The sequence below is a fragment of the Eucyclogobius newberryi genome, unplaced genomic scaffold (assembly GCF_026437365.1).
Source record: "Eucyclogobius newberryi isolate DKJ021-1_F unplaced genomic scaffold, fEucNew1.0.hap1 SCAF_14, whole genome shotgun sequence".
Lineage (NCBI taxonomy): Eukaryota > Metazoa > Chordata > Actinopteri > Gobiiformes > Gobiidae > Eucyclogobius > Eucyclogobius newberryi.
Genome location: NW_027315768.1, coordinates 34068004 through 34093361, shown reverse-complemented (window position 1 = coordinate 34093361; position 25358 = coordinate 34068004). Strand labels below are relative to the sequence as shown.

General features: G+C 43.1%; 3 protein-coding genes and 1 long non-coding RNA gene across 4 annotated transcripts in view; 2 read left to right on the top strand and 2 right to left on the bottom strand.

The window, feature by feature from the left end:
• sucla2 (succinate-CoA ligase ADP-forming subunit beta) overlaps positions 1-14435 on the bottom strand; it is a 31335-nt gene extending 16900 nt beyond the window's left edge. The window contains exons 1-6 of the mRNA XM_072445291.1: positions 14320-14435; positions 11027-11219; positions 9079-9178; positions 7698-7860; positions 1907-2035; positions 461-599 (exon numbers count right to left, since the gene is read on the bottom strand). Coding sequence (XP_072301392.1) covers positions 461-599; positions 1907-2035; positions 7698-7860; positions 9079-9178; positions 11027-11219; positions 14320-14430 — 835 coding nt within the window. The 5' untranslated portion in view covers positions 14431-14435. The remainder of the gene's footprint in view (positions 1-460; positions 600-1906; positions 2036-7697; positions 7861-9078; positions 9179-11026; positions 11220-14319) is intronic.
• The window catches only part of lcp1 (lymphocyte cytosolic protein 1 (L-plastin)), a 281117-nt gene that overhangs the window by 141880 nt on the left and 113879 nt on the right, over positions 1-25358 (top strand). The window lies entirely within an intron of this gene.
• Positions 15683-21630, bottom strand: med4 (mediator complex subunit 4). The gene is made up of 7 exons (XM_072444094.1): positions 21507-21630; positions 21214-21280; positions 20005-20175; positions 16944-17001; positions 16775-16861; positions 16572-16703; positions 15683-15857 (listed from the first exon to the last, which is right to left on the bottom strand). The coding sequence occupies exons 1-7, from the start codon at positions 21578-21580 to the stop codon at positions 15685-15687; spliced, it is 762 nt and encodes a 253-aa protein (XP_072300195.1). The 5' UTR covers positions 21581-21630; the 3' UTR covers positions 15683-15684.
• LOC140359230 (uncharacterized) lies at positions 22962-23950 on the top strand. Its single transcript, XR_011926848.1, has 3 exons — positions 22962-23086; positions 23177-23274; positions 23424-23950. It is a non-coding gene; the product is annotated as an uncharacterized lncRNA (long non-coding RNA).

Here is a 25358-nt window from a genome sequence, read left to right as displayed (position 1 = left end):
TTGTTGAGAAAATTGCGTGCAGGCGTGTTGTTGCGTGCAGGCGTGTTGTTGCGTGCAGGCGTGTTGTGTGCAGGAGTGTTGTTGCGTGCAGGTGTGTTGTTGCGTGCAGGCGTGTTGTTGCGTGCAGGCGTGCTGTTGCGTGCAGGCGTGCTGTTGCGTGCAGGTTTGTTGTTGCGTGCAGGAGTGTTGTTGCGTGCAGGCGTGTTGTTGCGTGCAGGCGTGTTGTTGCGTGCAGGCGTGTTGTTGCGTGCAGGCGTGTTGTTGCGTGCAGGCGTGTTGTTGCGTGCAGGCGTGTTGTTGCGTGCAGGCGTGTTGTTGCGTGCAGGCGTGTTGTTGCGTGCAGGCGTGTTGTTGCGTGCAGGCGTGTTGTTGCGTGCAGGTGTGTTGTTGCGTGCAGGTGTGTTGTTGCGTGCAGGTGTGTTGTTGCGTGCAGGTGTGTTGTTGCGTGCAGGTGTGTTACCGATGCCAGAGGCGTCCTCCACCATGGGGTTGATCTCCACCATGGACGCGTCGTATTTGATGAACAGGTTGTACAGTTTGATCATGTTTTCCGCCGCTTCGTTCACCAACGCCGCGGGAAAGCCCATCTTCTCTGCCACCTTCAGGAGAAAAACCATGACCACGGGTTTAGAGCGGGCACAGAAAACAAAAAAACATCTTCTCTGGTCACTGTGAGGTCACTGTGAGGTCACTGAGTCCAAGAACGCCCTCGTAACCTCTGTTCACCGCACAACAAAAACGAGGAGCTGAAATTCAGGCAGACTTTCAGACTGCCGTGGGAGTAAATCTGGCGTTGTTCATTTATCACCGCAAACGCTCAAATCACTGCTGAAACTCTGAACGACGTACCGTATTTTCAGGATTATAAAGTCACATATTTTTTTTTTTTTTTACATACCCTAATACCGTATTTTCCGGACTAAAAGTCGCACCAGCCAAAAAATGCATAATACAGAAGAAAAAAACATATACAAGTCGCACTGGAGTATGAAATGCGGTTGCAAGAGTGAAAGTAAAAAGTCGCTCTGGAATATATAAGTATAAGTCTCACCCCGGTCAAAACTAACGTATTTTCCAGACTATAAGTCGCACCTTTTTTCATAGTTTTGAGCGACTTATGTGTGATATTACTTGTAATTTTCACACTGGCAACCGCATTTCACATGACAGCCACAAGAGGGCGCGCTAGGCTCTAAGCGATGCAAAAGAAGAATCTGCACTTCCTCTTCCTCCGGAGTTTGGGGAGTTGTTTAGACGTGACACCGAGATTGTGATTAATTGTAAAGAGTAACAAGTGCAGTAATGTATGTACAAGTAAAATCTGAACCAGTCAAAACTACTCAAAACAACGTTGAGGCTACGTTCACACTTATGCAGACACTGCATTGAAATTGGGACTAAATCCTGGAACTAAACCAGGACCAAATCAAAGTGTTCAACAAGGACGATGCATGAGGTATGAACGCAGCTTTCTCTTCAGCGCACAACTGTAAACTAAACTAAACTAAACATGTGCTTTTGCCGTGGTGCCTATTGTCTGGTGTTGACCAAGGAACATTTTTTCAATGGATTTAGTGATTTGGGGTAAAACTGATGCTTTGGTAAACTTGTTAGCATGTTCTTTATGCTATAGTTATCTGAATAACTGTTCATATGTTACGTTAACATACCAGACACTTACCACAGTTCTGTCTGTGCCTCATGTAGCTGAAGGTGTTAGCGTTAGCATACGTCATGTAGCTGAATGTGTTAGCGTTAGCATACGTCATGTAGCTGAAGGTGTTAGCGTTAGCATACGTACACCTATTCACCATGTTCTCTCATCTGTTATTATTTTAAACTGCATTTCAAGATGAAATGTCTGTTTTTGGTCTCTGAGGTGCAGAGACGGGTAAATGAAGCTCACCCGCACGGCCTGCTCCATCTTGATGCCCTCCACGATGTCGATGGGCTCCTTCACGATGGCGTCGGGGTTCTCTGCCGCGACGTCCTCGATGTTCACGCCGCCCTGAGAGCTGCCGATCAGCACGGGGCCCTGAGGAGAGAAGGGGCGGGGCACGGGTTAGAGCAGGGCGGAGCCATGCGGGAACACTGTGCCACATCCCATTTATGAGGCGCCGCCAGGTTTGCAGTTTGTGATCAAAGGTTCATGGGGAAAAGCAGCAATAAAACACAAGATTTATCGTCTTTTTGCTCGTTCTCATACATTTTTTGTCCTTCTAACTGCATTTCACTGATATCGTTTATATGGCACGAATGAAAGACATGAAAATGGTGCAGAAAATCTTATGTTGTAGCTCAAAAACGTTGGTTGTAGGTTTGACAGGGAAATTAAACTACGACTACAAACTCGATATTCTTAGTCAGCGTTATATAAAAAAGAAAATGTGCTTAGAATTTAAACTTCATCATTGTCAGTGGTGGAAGAAATGCTACAGTTTGTTATTAAAAGTAAAAGTACAGATAAAAAGGGAAAAGTTAAGTAAAGGTAGCACATAAAAAATATAAACAAAAGTATTTCAGATTTTGAGAGCTGTTAAGTGTTAAAAAATTAGATTTCTTTGATTTAAACCAGCAATTTCATAACATTTCTAGTGAATTTTACATCTATATTTTTGTTTGCTCAAATGTGGGTCTTAAAATCCAAACATTTACACTGTAAATCTGTTAAAAATTAAATGAAATAAGTACTTTCTAATTATCAGTCCAGTTCAAAATGCAGTGCAGTCGATAGTAGATTCCTGCTCTCAAATGTACAAAAGAAAAACTAAAAAGTATCTAAGGCTACCCCAAATAAATTGTCTGTTTGCTGTAACCCGAGTCAACATTTTTCATCTGGATCGGACGGTAGGCAAATTCTTATTTTTTTTTACTTTGAAGGCAAAAAAAAAAGCTCAAAATGTTGTCATTTTTTGAGTCGGAGTGACCACCAGGGGTCAGGCTTCAACAGTCAATGACGGAAAACGTCTCTATCAACCCGATCGGGAGACTGAATCTCACGATTTTAAGAAATTTCAATCGACCTTTTGTACGCCGCTATCCTTTATTTTGGTAGCGAAGACGAGCGGGGTTGCGCTGCCATGTTTGTTGTGATGACGCTGCTGGGCGTGTTTCAATCCCAGAATGCATTTGCGTAAGTCAAATTTCACCCCCTGACAGAGGGTGACATTACAATGGAGATGTCAGTGGCGCCGACGAGGGCAAACCAACTTGAAAAAGGCAATGTGACGACTCCTACGCGCGCTATGTTTTGTTACAGACGCATGTGGAGGACTGTGTCACGCGGTGCGTTATCAGTCCTTTGAGATGAAAGTCAGGTTTACCAGTGTGACAAAAATATTTGACAGGGTGGTTTAGGAAAGACTGGTCGGTGAGTCGGCAAAATAATTGTAAAATAAAAGATTGCCGTTTTTTCAACAAAATGCTGATATTTTTTTTTCAGTCGGCTAGTTTCATAGCGGGTCGGTCGGGTTACGGCAAACAGACATATTATTTTGCTCAGCCTAACGTAAACTCTAATGAAGTAAAAACAGTTGGGATATGTACTATACTTTAAACTGCAGTACTTTTACTTTTGTAGGTCGTTACTTTCCTCCACAGCAGATATTTTTGAGCCGATGTATCAGGCTGATTGATACATTTCACACAAATGAAATCTCAAAATGAAACAAACTCATCTGTTCACTCTTTGTACAGCAATATTTTCAAAAAAGCAAATTGTATTTCAGTGCAGCCAAAAAATGATCAATTCTTCTTTGATAAAATCCAATCCACATGATCATAAAAATGGATAAACAGTGGAGGACGGCAACAAAAATGAAAAAAACTTCTGTGTTTCTCTGATTCAGACGGCGGAAGTTTAAATCGAGGCTGTTCTTTGACGTCAGAAGCTGCTCGAAACCTCTTCACGTGTTTCTGACTTTATCATCGTTATATAAATGTGCAGCCCTTATATTGAAGTTTATCATTGTTATTCATGTGCAATTACTGTCGTACTCACATGCAATAGTGTCAAATTCATGTGCATATAACTGATGAAAATGGTGTGTTTATTTTACCATTTTTATTATTATTATTATTAGTATTATTAGTATTATTAGTATTATCTTGTCTTACGCTAGCTGTTTTTATTTTATATTTTATTTTAATTTGTATCTTTATTTATTTTTCCCCTCCATATTCATTTCTTAATGAGGAATTCCCCTAATTCCTCATTAAGAAATGAGGTTTTGTCTATAGGAGTTTTTGTTTATAAGAGTTTTGTTTATAAGAGTTCTTCTCTTAAGAGTGTTTTTTAAACTTCCTATAAGTGATCTGTCCTTTTCCTCTGTATCTACCTTCGTTGCAACAAGTGTGGACAATAAACTCTTACTCTTACTTACTTACTTATATAAATGTGCAGCCCTTATACAAAACACTGTAATCATTCAGACCACAGAGCCATGGATTTCACAGGAGGAACCAGCGGGAAAAACAACAAAGGATTCAGTTACATCTTATGGATGTTTGTCTACGTTTATGCAAATTCAAACATTTTCCTTGAGTGTGTAAGTATATTTGTCAATGTTTTCAATCAATCCTCAATTTACAAATTTAAATAATCGTGATCACATGCAATGGTATGTATGTATGTATGTATATATGCATTTTTATCTTTATTATTTTTCCCCTCCATCCCTTGTTGGGAAATGGAAGGTTTTGTCTATAGGAGTTTTTGTTTATAAGAGATCTTCTACTGAAAGTATTTTTCAAACTTCCTATTAAGTGATCTGTTCTTTTCTTCTGTATCTACCTCTGTATCTACCTGTGTTGCAACAATGAAATTTCCTCATGTGGGACAATAAAGGATCATCTTAATCTTAATAGTTTGTTCTTTTACCTGAGCTTGGAAAATGAAAGGATTTTCATGCCATAGATTTATACTGCCACCTGCTGGTCTCTACAGTCCCTGCAAATGAATGAGTCAGCCCTGTAGGACCTCTCTGCGCTGTAGTAAACGTGATACTGACCCGGTAGGACCTCTCTGCGCTGTAGTAAACGTGACGCTGACCCGGTAGGACCTCTCTGCGCTGTAGTAAACGTGACACTGACCCGGTAGGACCTCTCTGCGCTGTAGTAAACGTGATACTGACCCGGTAGGACCTCTCTGCGCTGTAGTAAACGTGACAGACCTGGTAGGACCTCTCTGCGCTGTAGTAAACGTGATACTGACCTGGTAGGACCTCTCTGCGCTGTAGTAAACGTGACGCTGACCCGGTAGGACTTCCCTGCGCTGTAGTAAACGTGACGCTGACCCGGTAGGACCTCCCTGCGCTGTAGTAAACGTGATACTGACCCGGTAGGACCTCTCTGCGCTGTAGTAAACGTGATACTGACCCGGTAGGACCTCTCTGCGCTGTAGTAAACGTGATACTGACCCGGTAGGACCTCTCTGCGCTGTAGTAAACGTGACGCTGACCCGGTAGGACCTCTCTGCGCTGTAGTAAACGTGACACTGACCCGGTAGGACCTCTCTGCGCTGTAGTAAACGTGATACTGACCCGGTAGGACCTCTCTGCGCTGTAGTAAACGTGACAGACCTGGTAGGACCTCTCTGCGCTGTAGTAAACGTGATACTGACCTGGTAGGACCTCTCTGCGCTGTAGTAAACGTGACGCTGACCCGGTAGGACTTCCCTGCGCTGTAGTAAACGTGACGCTGACCCGGTAGGACCTCCCTGCGCTGTAGTAAACGTGATACTGACCCGGTAGGACCTCTCTGCGCTGTAGTAAACGTGATACTGACCCGGTAGGACCTCTCTGCGCTGTAGTAAACGTGACGCTGACCCGGTAGGACCTCTCTGCGCTGTAGTAAACGTGACACTGACCCGGTAGGACCTCTCTGCGCTGTAGTAAACGTGATACTGACCCGGTAGGACCTCTCTGCGCTGTAGTAAACGTGATACTGACCCGGTAGGACCTCTCTGCGCTGTAGTAAACGTGACACTGACCCGGTAGGACCTCCCTGCGCTGTAGTAAACGTGATACTGACCCGGTAGGACCTCCCTGCGCTGTAGTAAACGTGACGCTGACCCGGTAGGACCTCCCTGCGCTGTAGTAAACGTGACGCTGACCCGGTAGGACCTCTCTGCGCTGTAGTAAACGTGACACTGACCCGGTAGGACCTCTCTGCGCTGTAGTAAACGTGACACTGACCCGGTAGGACCTCCCTGCGCTGTAGTAAACGTGATACTGACCCGGTAGGACCTCTCTGCGCTGTAGTAAACGTGATACTGACCCGGTAGGACCTCCCTGCGCTGTAGTAAACGTGATACTGACCCGGTAGGACCTCTCTGCGCTGTAGTAAACGTGAGACTGACCCGGTAGGACCTCTCTGCGCTGTAGTAAACGTGACGCTGACCCGGTAGGACCTCTCTGCGCTGTAGTAAACGTGACGCTGACCCGGTAGGACCTCCCTGCGCTGTAGTAAACGTGACGCTGACCCGGTAGGACCTCCCTGCGCTGTAGTAAACGTGACGCTGACCCGGTAGGACCTCCCTGCGCTGTAGTAAACGTGACGCTGACCCGGTAGGACCTCCCTGCGCTGTAGTAAACGTGACACTGACCCGGTAGGACCTCCCTGCGCTGTAGTAAACGTGACGCTGACCCGGTAGGACCTCCCTGCGCTGTAGTAAACGTGATACTGACCCGGTAGGACCTCTCTGCGCTGTAGTAAACGTGATACTGACCTGGTAGGACCTCTCTGCGCTGTAGTAAACGTGATACTGACCCGGTAGGACCTCTCTGCGCTGTAGTAAACGTGATACTGACCCGGTAGGACCTCTCTGCGCTGTAGTGAACGTGACACTGACCTGGTAGGACCTCTCTGCGCTGTAGTAAACGTGACAGACCCGGTAGGACCTCTCTGCGCTGTAGTAAACGTGATACTGACCCGGTAGGACCTCTCTGCGCTGTAGTGAACGTGACACTGACCTGGTAGGACCTCTCTGCGCTGTAGTAAACGTGACAGACCTGGTAGGACCTCTGCGCTGTAGTAAACGTGATACTGACCCGGTAGGACCTCTCTGCGCTGTAGTAAACGTGATACTGACCTGGTAGGACCTCTCTGCGCTGTAGTAAACGTGATACTGACCCGGTAGGACCTCTCTGCGCTGTAGTGAACGTGACACTGACCCGGTAGGACCTCTCTGCGCTGTAGTAAACGTGATACTGACCTGGTAGGACCTCTCTGCGCTGTAGTAAACGTGATACTGACCCGGTAGGACCTCTCTGCGCTGTAGTAAACGTGATACTGACCCGGTAGGACCTCTCTGCGCTGTAGTGAACGTGACACTGACCTGGTAGGACCTCTCTGCGCTGTAGTAAACGTGACAGACCCGGTAGGACCTCTCTGCGCTGTAGTAAACGTGATACTGACCCGGTAGGACCTCTCTGCGCTGTAGTGAACGTGACACTGACCTGGTAGGACCTCTCTGCGCTGTAGTAAACGTGACAGACCCGGTAGGACCTCTCTGCGCTGTAGTAAACGTGATACTGACCCGGTAGGACCTCTCTGCGCTGTAGTGAACGTGACACTGACCTGGTAGGACCTCTCTGCGCTGTAGTAAACGTGACAGACCTGGTAGGACCTCTGCGCTGTAGTAAACGTGATACTGACCCGGTAGGACCTCTCTGCGCTGTAGTGAACGTGACACTGACCTGGTAGGACCTCTCCATGGCGATGGCGAAGTAGTACTCTCGTCGTGGATACCGGCGCTCACAGATGAACACTTCGTTGCAGATGCGTCCTGCTTCTCCCGTCTGCTTCGTGTACAGCTTTCGACCAATCATCTGAGAGGAAATGTCCCGCGCCTCCTCAGGCCTGCAGGGGGCAGACGAACGAGCGCAAGGAGACCAAAAGTGAACAAAAACATACCAAAATACATCAAATAATGACTCATCTGAAATGTACTAACAGCTGGTTTGGTTTCCTTTGGATTTTAAAGGCTTTTAAATCAAGACTGTAGGCTGTTCAAAGGCTGTGTGCGGAAAGGCAATAGCTTAAATTACGGATCTGCGGTTTTGAGTCGGTCTGAAGAAGCGTCTGAGAGCTCTTAACTGGTGACAACGTGCGCGATCTGCACCCGAGCAATGAGACTGTTTAACAAATTAAAACAAGAACCAATAATCACTTCAAATAAACTGGGTGTGGCATCCTCGCTCGCTCTCAGTGCGGCGGGAGCAGAGCCAGACACGGAGGAGGCGAACAAGGGTGAATCATCATCACACGGACGCGTTAAGCTGCCAAATTACGCATGTTTTATCACAATCGGACTCAAATTCACAGAGAAAAGAGCAGCATTTTACAACCCGCCCTGCATTATAAAAAAAACCCCGCCCCCGACCCATTGTGCAGGGGGAAAAAATAAAAAGCTATTACGGTAAGCCCCACCTTTTTTCATAGTTTTGGCCAGAGTGCAACTTATATGTGATATTCCTTATTTTCACACTGACCACAAGAGGGCGCTCTAGGCTCTAAACGATGCAGAAGAAGAATCTGCACTTCCTCTTCCTCTGGAGTTTGTGGAGTTGTTTAGAAGTGACACAGAGGAAGAAGAATTCAGTGGATTTAGTGATTTGGGGTAAAACTGATGCTTTGCTAAACTTGTTAGCATGTTCTTTATGCTATAGTTATCTGAATAACTGTTCATATGTTACGTTAACGTACCAGACACTCATGTAGCTATACGTTTGCAAAAATGCGACTTATACTCCAGTGAGACTTATATGTTTTTTTTCTTCTCTATTATGCATTTTTGGGCCGGTGCGACTTATAGTCCGGAAAATACGGTAGAAGGGGGAGGTTAAAAGTGTGTGAGCAAAAAAGATGCATTAAACAGTAAATTAGAGCATCACAAACATGACAATTTCCCCCGAAACAACAGATCGTCCCATGAATGAGGTCATAATTAGACTTTGGCCCCGCCCTTTAAGCAGTGACTAGTTCATGTCAGGGAAACGCCAGAGACATGTTAAGATGGTTATTCTCCACGTGGGATTGTCACTTGGATCAGACTCTGGGCTTCGGGTTCGGACTCACGAGTAAACGATCTTGACTCCTCCCTTGAGTCCGCCCTCAAACGTGCCCTTTCCTCGACCTCCGGCCAAAACCTGGGCCTTGACCACCAGGTCCTTCGTGCCTGAAACACACAGAAGGTCACATGACAACCATCAATCCAGACGGGTTTGTACAGCACAAGTCATACAAAATGCCACTCAAGTGCTTTCAATAAAGAAATACATAAAGAAAGAAAGAAAATTAATTCAAATCACAATATAAAAAAATAAAACCATAAATAATTATTTTACACAACTGCAATAAGACACATTCAAATTATTTTAAACACACAAAAATTAAATAAATAAGAAATTAATAAAATGAATAGGATAAATAAGAAATAAATAAAATACAAATGATTAAAAGAAATAAAATTAAAAGATAAAGTAAATAAATAAAATGTATAAATACTCGAGCACAGAAAAAATTATAGTAAATAATACAAATAAACAAGGATCATGTACAAGAAAACATAGTATTTGGCATTGTAAAAACACTGCAGATAAACAGCTGCGCACAGTTGTACTGAAACTGATTTTTTTTTTTTTTTAAGTTTGATATTTTGGCTTTTGTTGTTTAATTGTTACAAAAGTGTGACATTTACTAGGTCAAAGTTTGAAACATTGATTGTGCAACAAAACACTTCCTCACAATTCAAGTCACATGCAGCTAATTTCACAATATGAATTATATTATGTCTTATACTTTTATTCAGAGTCTGATCTCTTATTGCGTTTCCCAGGGTAGAAATGTTCATTTGCTTTTTCTATTACAAAAGCTGGAAAAATATTAACAAATTTCAAGCCTCAAAATTGTATTCGAGCTCCTCAAACTATAATTTGGGGTAAAATTGGTAATATATCCAAAATTAAATGAAAAACTATTGTGAGGATCGCCGTGTCGAGCACTTGTCCAGTAAAGCCAAAATAAAGGATTTTTCATCATTATGTCCAATTGCATACATAAAACACAATGTAAAAGTGTTTAAACTGAGCTCTGGTGTCTGAGGCTTTCACTTCCACTAAAACTGGATTTGTTATATTTTGTGATATTCTGAGATCATCATGTCACTTCTGCTCCGTCTAGAATGTTCCTTTTTTAAATTTTTTTAGAAACCTTTAAAAAGCTCCTACCCCTCCTTTCCCCGTTTATTACAAACAGATCTTTAAGGCTCTTGTCGTTTGCCGTCTCTAATTTGGAAACGTTTACAATCACAACATTGGGAATTATTAAGATGTGATTTTTGACTAGAGACTTTTGAATACATTTTAAATCAAATACACGTTGAAATACGGTGACTGAAGGCTGAAGTGGATCATTCATGAAGTTTTTTGTCATTTTGGTTAAATAAGCTCACTGTCTTTGTTACAAAAGGTCTTCTGGTGTGCATTTTAGAGTCCATAAAGTCCAGGCGACTATTACGATTATCAAAATGAGTGGTCACAATGAGTTGATTACCGTATTTCCCGGATTATAAATCGCACCAGTCAAAAAATGCATAATAGAGAAGAAAAAAACATACAAAAGTCGCACTGGGGTATGAAATGCAGTTGCCAGTGTGAAAATAACAAATAATATCACATATAAGTCGCTTCGGAGTAAAAGTATATAAGTATAATATACTTTAACTCGTACCCCGGCCAAAACTATGAAAAAAAAGGTGTGACTTATAGTCCAGAAAATACGGTAATCTATTTGTGACAATAATTTCAGTTACATTAAAACAAAAACTTAGAGACAGAACACGAACAAATATGAGGCAAATTTAGACTAAAATCTGCCATTTTTCAACATTTTCATTTTAAAAACCATGACTTTCTGGAGAATCTGAGCGTCGCTGCGACACATTTAGTTCGCCGCGATACCGTTTGTTGCGTCGGACGGCATCGCCACGCCGTTTCTTTCGCGAGACGACCGCGGGGACACTGACCGATCTCCTTGGCGACGGCGTAGGCCTCCTCCGACGAGCCGGCCACTTTCCCCTCGGGGACGGAGATGCCGGCCTCCTTCAGCAGCCCGATGCTCATGTACTCGTGTATGGACAGCGCCCTCTGCTGCTGCCGACAGTGAGGCGGCTGAGGGGGGCAGCACTGAGCCAGCAGGCCCGACGAGCCGCCCAGAATCTGAGGACAAGGGAACCCTCGTGAGTACAGCAAAAGAGAAGCCACGTCGGCAGCGTTAAACGTCAGTAAAAAGCAGGGAACGGGGCCTAAATTCAGCCAATGATATGTTTTGCTGGTTAAAGAAGAACTAAGTAACATTTTCACCTTGTTGAACGTCTTTGCAAGTCCCTGTGAAGGTTAAATATGTGTTTTCAGGGCGTTTGAAGTCTCCGTCGTCGCCCCCTGCTGTCTATGAGCGGAAAAGACAAACTCTCCTGAGAAACCCTGGCTCTTTTTAAAAATATTTTACAACATTACACGTTTTTGTGTGCGATTACACGGACTTATTAGCATAAAAAAGAAAGCATACAATCTGAGAAGGGAGCTCTACCTCTCAGAGTTATGATTACATTCTTACATGTTTAATTGTTGCAGCGTTTATTTGGTTTATTCCGAGCACAATTGAAATTCAATGAATATTTTAGAGGTCGGCGATATGCCCAAAAATGTATACCGTATTTTACAGACAATAAGTCGCACCTTATACTTATATTTATACTTATACTGTGGATGGATGGACTCCAGAGCGACTTATATGTGATAATATTTTTACACTTGCAACTGCATTTCATACTCCAGTGCAACTTATATATATTTTTTCCTTCTCTATTATGATTTTTTTGGCTGGTGCGACTTATAGTCTGGAAAATACGGTAATTCACACTGCAGGTTGAATCCGATTTTTTTGCCCAAATGTGACCTGGATCTGACTTTTTCATCACACTGTGAACGGCCCAAATCAGATTTTTGTTTCAAATGTTTCCGTGGTGACGGCGGGCATAAGGCCTGGTTACGGGCGAGTCGTGGCGGTGGTGGTTCTACCTCCGCGAGGCCTCGTCTTACACTTCTGCTGGTGTTTAGACAACAACGGGCTCCGGGGCCAAACTCGGCTGGACAGAAATAGAAGTCGGGCCCCTGGTGTCGGGTTCTAAAGGCCACGTGCGGATTCAAAATGAGAAAAGGACCAGGTTTGTGACCACGGCGACAAATGCATTCTGCTTTACAAGCGGCTGCACGGTGCATTCGTACCGTTACTACGACGACGACGACTGCTGATGATCACATTTAATCTTATCGGCACAGGCTTTTTATAGTCACACACTTGAAAGTAGAAGTGGAAAAAAACAGCCGATTAAAAATATAATGAGTAAAGTTAAAATAAAAAATATCCCTGCAATGATCATTTAGCTATAGATTATTTTGCTTATCGATTATTGTAGCGGTTATTGGTTAATCGATGTGAATATGAGATTTAATCAATTTGACCCAGATGAAGGCGCTGCTGGAGGATATATTATAACAGCTGTAAATAAGAGCGTTATTGTTAAGATTACGTTATTTCTAAGTTATCGTTTTTTATTCATATACTTCTGAGCCTGATCTGTGCTGGGACACTGGAGTTTCCCCCATCGCGGGATAAATAAAAGGTCATCTCATCTTAGAGGATATTTCATCAAAAACACAAATTTTACATATGAAAAAACACTCATAAAGCTGAATAAAGTATATTTTTTTAATATATTATTCAAGTTTAAGACTAAATGTTTTTTTCCACTTTAAACAGTAAATGTCCATGTTTCTGTCCAGCTGTACGTGGTCAGGAGAACGTGTGTTTTATCTGTGTGTCCACTCCCAGTGCATCTGCAGATGGACGTCACTCTGTCCAGTGCATCTGCAGATGGACGTCACTCTGTCCAGTGCGTCTGCAGATGGACGTCACTCTGTCCACTGTCAGTGAGTCTGCAGATGGACATCAGCCTAAAGATATCATCTGTCATACTTATATTTGTCTAAAGGTTCATTATTATACATCATTACCGCTTTTCCTTAAATAAAGACATGGAAAAGTAAGAGTTTCCTGAGTCGTTTTGATGAGATTCTTGTTCGTCATAAACGGGTCAGCGAGTTTTGTTCTGTTTGTCCAGAAAGCGATTGTTCGATTACTGAATTAGTTGACCGGTAGTTGTTTTACAGCGTTGCACATTCACCTGATAATTAAACCTCAAATAATAAATGTAACAATATATTTTAACACATTTCTGTTGAATTGACTCCTATTTTTATCAGAAAACTCAACAAAAAAATAATAAAAATTGAGATATTAACTCTCTATAAGCCTTTAGTTAGTATATTCTATCATTATCTGGCTTAAGTGTTTAAACATCTCCATGCAGCCTACAATACGATTAATTGTTTAGTTAGTTATTAGTGCAAATTAATAATTAGTTGCAGCCGCACTATAAATGATTGTAATTCAAGCCTGTAAAGTATTATGGACCATAAAAAGGAATATAGTCTTAACACCACAGACACAAAGGTGTCTCATCTCATCTCAGTTCAGTCTTAAGTGTTTAAATGGTTTCCATGGAAACGCAGGTTGTGTCAGTGACTTGTTTAATCTCAGTGTCTCATTCTTATTTTCCTTCTGCAGCGTTGCGTTTTAAATATCTTTAAATCTGCTGTGACACAGAGGCTCAGTCTGAAGGATTAGAGCAAAGACAACTTTCCCCCGGGACAGAGACAGAGGCCGAGAGACAGAGGCCGGGGGACAGGGGCCGGGGGCACAGAGGACGGGATAGGAACAGGGACAGAGGACGGGACAGAGGCCGGGGGACAGAGACAGAGGCTGGGGGACAGAGAGGCCAGGACGCAGCGGGAGAACGCGGCAGGTGCTCGGGCACATCCCCGCAGCAGACGCGGTGTTAGCATCTGGAGGTCACTTTAGCTCAACAAAGACAACACGCTGTAAAGAGGAGGCAATAAGACACACAAAGAGGAGGAAACGGACACACAAACTTCACACAACGCCTCACACAGACACAAGCCGCGTGCGTGGATTTAACCCGCACGTTCATCAGTTTGACGCGTAGATGATTGACACTTTCCCCCACATGCTAACGGCATTAGCCAAAACAACGCATTCTCTATGGGAGCTGTGCTAATGTCACTTTTGACCCTGCTCGTTCTCGCGCTATTGTCGGCTTCAGAAACGACGCACACGCATCAAACACACACGTCCGCGAAGCTCGAGACCCGCGCGTTCATGTGGGCGCGGACCCACCTTCGTGGCGGAGCTCAGGGTGCTCCTAGCCCCGGTGTTTCGGAGGCAAACCGACAGACGGCCGCAGATCAGGGAGGTCGCCATGTCTTCTGTACAGCAGGCACGGCGCATGCGCAGTCATCGGCAGAGCGGGGTCTTCAGTCATTCATTTTCCACAAATATTTATCGCGTAAAACAGAGATTTTCAAACGTTTTTTCTGGCGCGGGAGATTAACAAAAGTGTCCACGCGCCGCACAGGCTCTGGGACGGTGCGGAATATGCGCGACACTGCGGTAAATACAGCGTTACGCACGTTACTTCCGTTTTATCACACACGGACTGCACTCTGCGTGGTGCTGACTCGTACCACCGCGTTTATGTTGTTGTTTTGCTTTTAACGGCGGTGAGGGGCCGACTGAAAAGATGGATTTACCGCCACCTACTGTAGTTCTTCTATGGTGTTTTCTTCCGTCTTCAAAATAAGTGTTTTGCGCTGTACCATAAAAATAAAAAAAATAATTAAAGTTTCATTGTCTTCAAAGCTCACGGGATCAAAGCGAGAAGGAATCGTTCAACAACTTTGCAACTTTGACGACGGAATACCAACCGCCATAAAACAACAACAACAACGCTGGCGGCAATGTAACGCTTGGATACCAGCCGCCAGGAATAAAGTCTGGCGGTAATGCAACACTCGGATGCCAACCGCCATAAAACAACAACAACAACAACAACAACAACAACACAGTCTGGCGTGGGAGAAGGCCAGCTGGAGTAATGTAATGCAACACTTGGATACCATAAAACACAGAAGCAGAAGAAGTGACCAAACATTTTACTCAAGAGTTTAATGATAAAATAAGAACAAAAAAATATTAAAATACTCTAAAGCACATGATGTTCTTCTGAAAACATTTATTTACATCCTGGAGTATGTACATTTCTATTTACATTAAAACGTATGACATTACAAAAATATCGCCCCAAAACAACAGCATTGTATTTTATATATCTTATTATTTGAGAACCATAATCTAGAGCCTTTAAAAATAACGTCAAATTTTGTCTCATTTTTTAAGAGTTCAAACTTGAATAAATCAGGCTCATAATAATAATAATAATAATAATAATAACGTATTTTCCGGACTATAAGTTGCACCTTTTTTCATAGTTTTGGCCGGAGGGCGACTTATACTTATATTTATACTCATACTCCAGTGCGACTTATATGTTTTTTTCTTCTCTATTTTGCATTTTTGGGCTGGTGCGACTTATAGTCCGGAAAATACGGTAATAATAATAATATATGTCCAGTTTGTTGCGTAGGAGCAGATCTTTTGCTGTTCCAAAGTCTCGTAAACGTCTCGCCGTCACGTGGGGTGGTTTCAGTCCGAGTCGCTGCTGCTGCTGGACGAGTCGGTGGACATGTTCTCCACGTCCTCCTCGTTCTCCTTGTTGTGCCCCGGCGGCTCCAGGCCCAGGTCGGCGCCGTGGTGCGGGGGAAGCAGCCCCGCCGAGGCGTCCTGGGACTGCCACGGGTAGTGAGGCGCCAGCACGTCTGCGAAGGGGACACGGGGGCGTTAAGACGGCGGCGTGAGAGGTCGCCATGAAGATACGCTACGTTTTTAATCGAGTCGAGCGACATGGAAAAAGTGAAGTGAACTTTCATGCAGTACAAGACGTTTTGACATTTCACATCTGTCAAGGGATTAAGAATCACGATTATCGATCACAAACACAAACACCACAAACAACAACACAAACAACATCACAAACACAAACAACATCACAAACACAAACACCACAACAACACAATCAACATCACAAACACCACAACAACACAAACAACACAATCAACATCACAAACACAAACACCACAACAACACAAACAACATCACAAACACAAACACCACAACAACACAATCAACATCAAACACCACAACAACACAAACAACACAATCAACATCACAAACACAAACACCACAACAACACAATCAACATCACAAACACCACAACAACACAAACAACACAATCAACATCACAAACACAAACACCACAACAACACAATCAACATCACAAACACCACAACAACACAAACAACACAATCAACATCACAAACACAAACACCACAACAACACAATCAACATCACAAACACCACAACAACACAAACAACACAATCAACATCACAAACACAAACAAGACAAATACCATCACATACACAAACGACAAACACTAACACGGCGTCACAAAACCTGCCCCCGCCGCGCTCACCTGGAAGCCTCCCCGCGGCCAGGGCGTCGCCCGGCAGGTGCCCATTCACCCCGTTGGAGGGCAGATTGGCCATGGCCCCCAAGGTGCCGCTGCGCATCTCCAGGTCGGTGGGATACGGTCTGCGCGGGTCGCCTGAGGGAAAACCCAAAGGTCAGTCACAAACGCCGTCTTTTCCCGGTCTCAAACATGAACATGATCCGGACCTGGGACCCAGTTGAGCGGCGCGCAGACGGCGTTACTGGCACTGATCCGGTGAGCGTATTTGATCAAGTCCTCCGACGAGATACTTCCTGCAAAAGCACACGACGTTTGACGCATACAATCGTGATCAAAGGAAATGGAAAAACACGTGCGAGGGAAGATGAAGCTCACCTTTCCTGGCTTTGTCGATGGACTTGAGCTTCTCTTTGGCCTGGTAAACCGCCGTGGCCTGAAACCACAAACGCAACATAACATAAGAGTGGGGGAAAGGTCAACGGGTTTAACGGTTTGGACTGTATGGGGTTAAGGCCCGGTGAGTCGGAGTAAAACATGACAATTTCACGATGATTGACACTGTGACCGAACGACGATGAAATCTGTCATTTTCTTTCATTCTCGTGCTCTTGACGCTTCTTGCTCTTGACGCTTCTTTCTCGTGCTCTTGGCGCTTCTTTCTCGTGCTCTTGGCGCTTCTTTCTCGTGCTCTTGGCGCTTCTTTCTCGTGCTCTTGGCGCTTCATCCTCGTGCTCTTGACGCTTCATTCTCGTGCTCTTGGCGCTTCATTCTCGTGCTCTTGGCGCTTCATCCTCGTGCTCTTGACGCTTCATTCTTGTGCTCTTGGCGCTTCATTCTCGTGCTCTTGACGCTTCATCCTCGTGCTCTTGACGCTTCATTCTCGTGCTCTTGGCGCTTCATTCTCGTGCTCTTGGCGCTTCATTCTCGTGCTCTTGGCGCTTCATTCTCGTGCTCTTGGCGCTTCATTCTCGTGCTCTTGACGCTTCATTCTCGTGCTCTTGACGCTTCATTCTCGTGCTCTTGACGCTTCATTCTCGTGCTCTTGACGCTTCATTCTCGTGCTCTTGATCTCTTGACGTTTCATTCTTGTGCTCTTGACGTGTGACTGTTGTGATGGAAAAATGTCATGTCATTAGGTTGTTGCGATGCTAAGTAATAAGTTACACAAAATGTGATTATTTCAAGAGCTTTGACTGTTTTAAGCTTAGTAACCTTTGTCCTGTGCCTGGTATGTGACACTTGGTGAAGGACAGAGAGCCATGTCATAAAGATACGGTTAATGTGTGTTGAGGATTAGGAAGGTGCCTTTGTGAGGGGTCTGAAAACCCACACCCAGGGATGAAACAATGGCCTCTACTACTAATCATTACTTTCTGACATCATGTTCTGACTGTTGTGCTTTTTTAAGCTGGAGTTTGTGAGATTCATTCAGTCAGACCAGAAAGGGAGAGACGACTCCATCAGGGAGAGCGTTTTGGCTTGTGCACGGCTGAAATAAAGACCCACATTTGAACAAGACAACTTCTTCTATTCTGCCTCATTTCTCTGGCACCGTTTATAGTATATTTTCTGCAACACTGTTCAAGTTTGTGACAAAAACAGCCAGATTAAAAAACATTTTTTACATGGTCTATTTTTGGGGCTAAATATTAAACAAAAAAATCCCTAATTTTGCTTCTAAAACTGTCACCGTTAAGGTTTTCCGGTTCTTGCGATTATACTGGGGCCTGAATAGTCACGATTATCGATTCACCGAATACCGTATTTTCCGGACTATATAAGTCATAGTTGTGGCTGGGGTGCGACTTATATTTATTCTTATATACTTTAAATTCTTATATACTCCGGAGCGACTTATGTGATGTTATTTGTTAATTTCACACTTGCAACTGTATTTCATACTCCAGTGCAACTTATATATGTTTTTTCCTTCTCCATTATGCATTTTTTGGCTGGTGCGACTTATAGTCCGGAAAATACGGTCATCTTGACGATCAATGAGTTACAAGTCTTGAGGACCAAAAAGAGGTGCAACGATGACAGCAAAAAAATATTGACTGTGAGGCTAATAAGGTCGTCAAAAGAATCAAAAAGCAGATACTAGTCAATACTAAAATTATATTATATTAGATTATATTAATATATATATATATATATATAAATAAGACATATAGACATATAGCACCTTTTTTAGGTTTGTAATTTCACTTCCTGTTTGCAATCGATGACATCACAGTAGGAAATTACCCAGCAAACACTGGGCCAAAACTCAGATGTCACAGTTTTTCATATTTGACAAATACAATTTTACGAGAGCAACTTTATTTTGTTGAATTAATGTTTAAAGTCAAAAAAGTTGTTTTTTTGTGTAAAGTCTGCACAAACTTTGACTGATGATCTGGTGTGATTTTTCAACGTTTTCTCCACAAACACCTGCTCGATCGGTGTAAAACTACCATGCGTATGTAAGACATGTATAAGCACAACAAATAGTAGTGAAAGTAGTGTCGAAACTAGATACTATTTGCACAATTATCGATATATTTCTTTTTAATATGTTTTCATTCTTCATTCTCGTGCTCTTGACGCTTGACGCTTCATTCTCGTGCTCTTGACGCTTCATTCTTGTGCTCTTGGCGCTTCATTCTCGTGCTCTTGACGCTTCATCCTCGTGCTCTTGACGCTTCATTCTCGTGCTCTTGGCGCTTCATTCTCGTGCTCTTGGCGCTTCATTCTCGTGCTCTTGACGCTTGACGCTTCATTCTCGTGCTCTTGACGCTTCATTCTCGTGCTCTTGACGCTTCATTCTCGTGCTCTTGACGCTTCATCCTCGTGCTCTTGACGCTTCATCCTCGTGCTCTTGGCGCTTCATTCTCGTGCTCTTGGCGCTTCATTCTCGTGCTCTTGGCGCTTCATTCTCGTGCTCTTGGCGCTTCATTCTCGTGCTCTTGGCGCTTCATTCTCGTGCTCTTGGCGCTTCATTCTCGTGCTCTTGGCGCTTCATTCTCGTGCTCTTGGCGCTTCATTCTCGTGCTCTTGACGCTTCATTCTCGTGCTCTTGACGCTTCATTCTCGTGCTCTTGACGCTTCATTCTCGTGCTCTTGACGCTTCATTCTCGTGCTCTTGACGCTTCATTCTCGTGCTCTTGACGCTTCATTCTCGTGCTCTTGACGCTTCATTCTCGTGCTCTTGACGCTTCATTCTCGTGCTATTGACGCTTCATTCTCGTGCTATTGACGCTTCATTCTCGTGCTCTTGACGCAGTCAAAATTACGTTTAATTTTGAAGTAGTGTCGAAACTAGATACTATTTGCACAATTATCGATATATTTCTTTTTAATATGTTTTTAATCGCCATTGGAATAGGTCAGAACTAGAACGTCATGAAAACCTGCCGTACGTCGCTGTGAGTGCGGCGCGGCGGTCGAAACCCACCAGGATGTGCTCCGCCTCCTTGAGTTGTTTCTGCAGCTGCTGGATGTCGCTGTCCCTCTTCTCCACCTCCTTCTCCAAGCGCTGCATTTCCTCGTGAACTTTGCCCTGGGACTGAGCCGCCGCCATCAGCTCCTGGAACTCACGGTCCCTCTGAACGAGCAGCTCCAAGATCTGAGGGGGACGTGGAGCCAGTAACACGAGTACCACAAGAACCAAAGAACCACAAGAACCACAAGTACCACAAGTACCACAAGTAACACAAGTACCACAAGTAACACAAGCCACAGCGGCGCAAATAAAACACAAATATGCAATTGCGGTTTATAATTTTAGTGGCAAGTTAAGTCTTCCTGGTGCTCAACTTTTTTCATAGTTTTGGCCGGGGTGCGACTTATACTTATATACTTCGACTCCGGAGCGACTTATGTGATATTATTTGTTATTTTCACACTTGCAACTGCATTTCACACTTCACTGCAACTTATATATGTTTTTTTTCTTCTCTATTATGTATTTTTTGCCTAGTGCGACTTATACTCCGGAAAATGCGGGACATCCGGGAGCAGAAATATGAACAGTTAAAAAAACTGCACATGTTGTTGTTTACCAGAGAAAAACTTTAAATTAAACGTAATTTATTCTTTTTTCAATCACATAATCACACCAGGCCAAACTCTAAGCCCTTTTCAGCGAGGGAGAAGGTTCATGACGCAGTGAAATACCACAGAAACCATCTAATATTCCGCTTAATAAAGAGGGTTCGAGTCGTGGTTTATGGCGCTGTTGTGTCAAATATTCATTACATTTTGAACACGTGAAAAATAATAACATTTGCCTAAAACTAAAAGCTTTTGAAAACACAAAGACCAATATGAAAATGAACACTTCCTGGAGTTTCATTTTTGTATCATAATAACGACACTGTGGACATGATTGATTTATGGATTTGTAACACATTGTTTTATTAACAATTATTTGTATTTAATTGACATGTATTCAGGGAATTTTCATTTTGATACTAATTTGAGGATTCCTTTATATTGTGTTGTACTTATAAAATGTATCTTGCTATATAATATTGATAGGACCCAGCGCAATAGAAACAAATCCTCAAATTGATATCAAAATACAAAATTCCCCCAAATGCATGCAAATTAAATAGAAATAACTGTTAAATAACATCATATATTATTGATTATTCCTTCTTACCTGTGCATCTTCTCCAGGCTGAGGCAGTTTCTGATTTCGGGACAAGGCCAGCATTTCTATCAACTCTCTGAAAAGTAAAAAATAAAAACATAAATATAGAATAACCGTTTCAAAACAACGAGCAAATGAATCAATGAACGAGGAATCATGTGCAGGACCGACGACGTGCGCGCACAAGTCCATAAAGTGCATTAAAAAAACGATTAAAACCACAATGTGACGTGAAAATCAACGCGCGCGTGTTCTGTTTTTGTCTCATTAAGTGTCAATAGTGAAAATGAACTTGTTTTTACCGCGATAAAACCTCCAGATCGTCCAAAACAGAGACGAGCCGCTCTTTTGTTGACTTCTCCGCCGCCGCCGCCATGTTTTTTAGACCGTGAGGCTTCTGCGCATGACCGGAACTGGTGTCGGCGGAAATAAGTCTTTAACCAGCGCCCTCTAGTGTGCAAGGACCATGGCAAGGACAGACCGGAAATAAAGTGCATAAAGGTAAAAAACAAAACGTCAATATGAACATTTTTTTTATTTTTTTTAGTTTTGTTTGTTTTTAGAAAACTACGACGGAGTATAAGGGCCAACCAAGAAAAAAAAAATGCGCTGCACTACGAGAATAAAGTCATTAATTAATGAGAAAAAAGACGTTAATTAATGAGAAAAAAGTTGAAGTCAGAAAAAAGTCGTAAATTAACGACTATAAATTCATTAAATAATGAGAAAAAAGTCATTAAATAACGAGAAAAAAGTCAATAATTAATGAGAAAAAAGTCATTAATTAATGAGAAAAAAACTCCTTAATTAACGAGAAAAAAGTCATTAAATAATGACTTTTTTTCTCGTTAATTAATGAGAATAAAGTCGAAATTTTTCGTATTAAGTCAAAATCAAACCATCGTGGGAGACGAAACGAAAGAAGCGGAGATCAATTCATCTTTACCCGGATTTCTTCCATATTTTCAATGCAGGTAAGGCTATATTTTCTTATATTGTTATAATATGTGATATTTCAAAAATGTGGATTATGTATTTCGATACATTTCAAGTAAAACGGGCGGCAAGTGCGTTTAATACATGTGAGGGGTCGGCCTGGTTCCTTCGCAGGCCGTGTACACGGTCGACTGCGGGGCAGGACTGCTGCTACCTCGTCAGGACGGTCTCATTCATATGGGGAGTATGTTGAAGTTATGGCTGAGATTACAAGGCAATGAAATGCATATGATTTTGGAGGTGTGCGTATGACGCATCGTATGACGCTTCGTAAGACGCAGCTCTTGACCAGTTGGTTAGGTCTTGGTGTTATGCTGGGGGTGGTTTGGTCCGGAATCAATCCTGGTTCTGACAAGCCCATCACGACGTAAGCAAGAGTTCGGTAAAGTTAGTACCAAGAGAGTGCTGATGTTCACCGCACAGTGCAGTGCCGCGGCATGCGCACACCACAGGGACACGCACATGGGAATGGGGAGCGCAGGTGGGATCGCAGCGTCGAGCAGACCATACACAGCACCTTACGGCCGGTATCCATGGCCAGCACCCATGGCCAGTATTGCTCTATGCCGCGATGGATACAAGGTTTCAATGCGGTGATTGTAAGTCCCGTTACATCCTATTACACAGCAGTAGCAGCCGCGACCCAGGTGAGCGCGGGAGGCAAACACGTAACCCCGCCCTCCACAACCTGCCATATTGACAGAGATAAACCCGCGCAAGTGCTAGCAGGCAGAGCCACAACAACACTTATGCTTATGAGCCTAGTAACTGTGATCATCTTTTTTCACTAACACTCATATGCTTACAGTTGTGGATTTATTCAGATGGTCATTCCCAGTGTTGGAGGAGGACATACTTTTGATGTGCATTGCTTGATTGTCCGTTGGTATGTTTTTTATGCGTTGACTAATGTTTCATTACTAAAAGCTGCTGATTAGTCAGATAATAACAAGGCCATTTCTCCTGTCTGTTCCAGGTCCATGTATCATGACTGACTCATTGTCTGACATTGTGGCATTCTTAAGGGGACGTCATGTTTCAGAGGAAGCCATCACATGGATTCAAGAACATAAGGTTACTTTTCTGCTTGTATATTGCCTATTATGTCAGCCATTTGACTACAAAAACGTGTGTCTCACCCATTATTTCACCATTCACTTAAAATAATGTCAATGTTTTTGTTTAGTTTTTTGCCTCTAACTCTACTTTTACACTGCTTTCAGATTGACAGAGAAGTAATTTTGCTGATGGAAGATGCAGATTTGGAGGACCACCTGCCATCCTATGGAGACAGAATTGCTCTAGTTAATTTTTGCAAATCTCATCCACACTCAGCAAAACGAAAACAGGGACTTTTTGAGAGACTAAGGGAGAAACTGAAAGTTAGAACTCAACCTCATAATGGGGAAGAAGAGCCTGGACCATCTAACATTAAAAAAAAAAGAACCAAACAGTCTACGCGAATAATTGAAATAGGCTGGATCCACACTGAAAACAAATCATCTAAGCAGGTCAGAGCTAAACAAGGAGGAGGAACAAGAAAGCTTTCAATCAGCACCACGGCAAGATTTAGTGACATTCTAGAACAAGGAAAAGCTCTGTTTCTTCCACAAGGAAAATCTAACAAAGGCATTGAGAGTGATTTTGATTTTGATGTTTGGGATTTTAAACAAAACTCCTTGCCACACGATTTGTCAGTGGAGGACATATTCAACACTGTGAAGCTGCCAATGTAAAGGTTTTATTTGGCAACCAAAGTCAAAACAGTGATTGTGGATGATGACATAGATGATCCATCCTTCGAAGAAGAGGAATGGCAACCCAATGAAGGCACAACCTATATCAATAGTCCACAGCAACAATCACCTGAGATGGTTCCAGAGCTTTATATTCCATCGGAGGATACACAAAACAGTGCTGTTTCTACATTTGATGTTGATGATTCTTTCACTCTGAATAGTTCAGATTATGCTGAGAGTCTTTCTCTTTTAAATGCAAACAACTCTGACCTGGAGATTGCATTTGGCCCAGACCAAACTTACAATGAGGATTCTCTCAGCGACACAGTGGTTTACCAGCCTGATCCAATGCCACCACTCAGTCCACAAGGCATCATTCCAGAGATAACTGTGGTCTTAAACCAAGCAAACAGCTTCAGTGACATGATAGGGGCTTTTTCAGACGATAATATGCTTAACAAAACAATAAAAATTAAGCGTATTCTTCCAGACAAGTCGCTGGAGAAGGGCAGTGGTACAGGTTTACTTAAAGATGTCTATACTAGCTTCTGGGGAGAGTTTTATGAACGGTGTACCCTGGGAACCACATACAAAGTGCCTTTTCTTAGACATGACTTTACTGAGGTAACATGGAAGGCTATTGGTAGGATCTTTGTGAAGGGGTTTCAAGATTGTGGATACCTGCCTCTTAAACTTGCCCCTCCTTTTCTTGAGGAAATGCTTTTCGGGGAGATTTACAGTGACCTGAAGACAAGTTTTCTCCGGCTTTTCAGCTCACATGAACAGGAAATAATCAGCAAAGCACTTGTTAAGTTCGATTCTGTGGAAGCTGATGAGATAATAGATCTTCTCGCCAACTACGAATGCTGCAAACATATCAGCCCTGAAACCCTACCGGAAATATTGCTTGAGTTGGCGCACAAAGAAATTATTCAAAAACCAAAGTTTGTCATTGACTGTTGGCGGAACGTTTCACAGCCACATATGTTTGCACTGGACCCTGAGCGGCTGAAAACAATGTACAGTGAGTCGAAGCCTACTTCAAAAAGAGTAACAGAAAAGTTAACTTTTCCGGACAGTATGACACCAAAAGAAGCAGAAGTGGCACGATACTTAAAAAAATATGTGAAGGAACTTAATGAAGAAAGACTAGAGAAATTTCTAAGGTTTTGTACAGGATCTGACTTGCTGGTATCTAGTTGTATTATGGTAGAGTTTGTTGTTCAAACTGCATTTACCCGCAGACCAATCGGCCGTACCTGTGCATCCCTTTTGCATTTGCCTGACAGCTATGACAACTTCCCAGACTTCCGCAGTGAGTTCAATTCTATCCTTGATGCTAACATCTGGATAATGGATATTGTTTAGACATGGCCATGTTATTTTTTCACTGTTCAGTTGGCTAATTATTATAGCCCG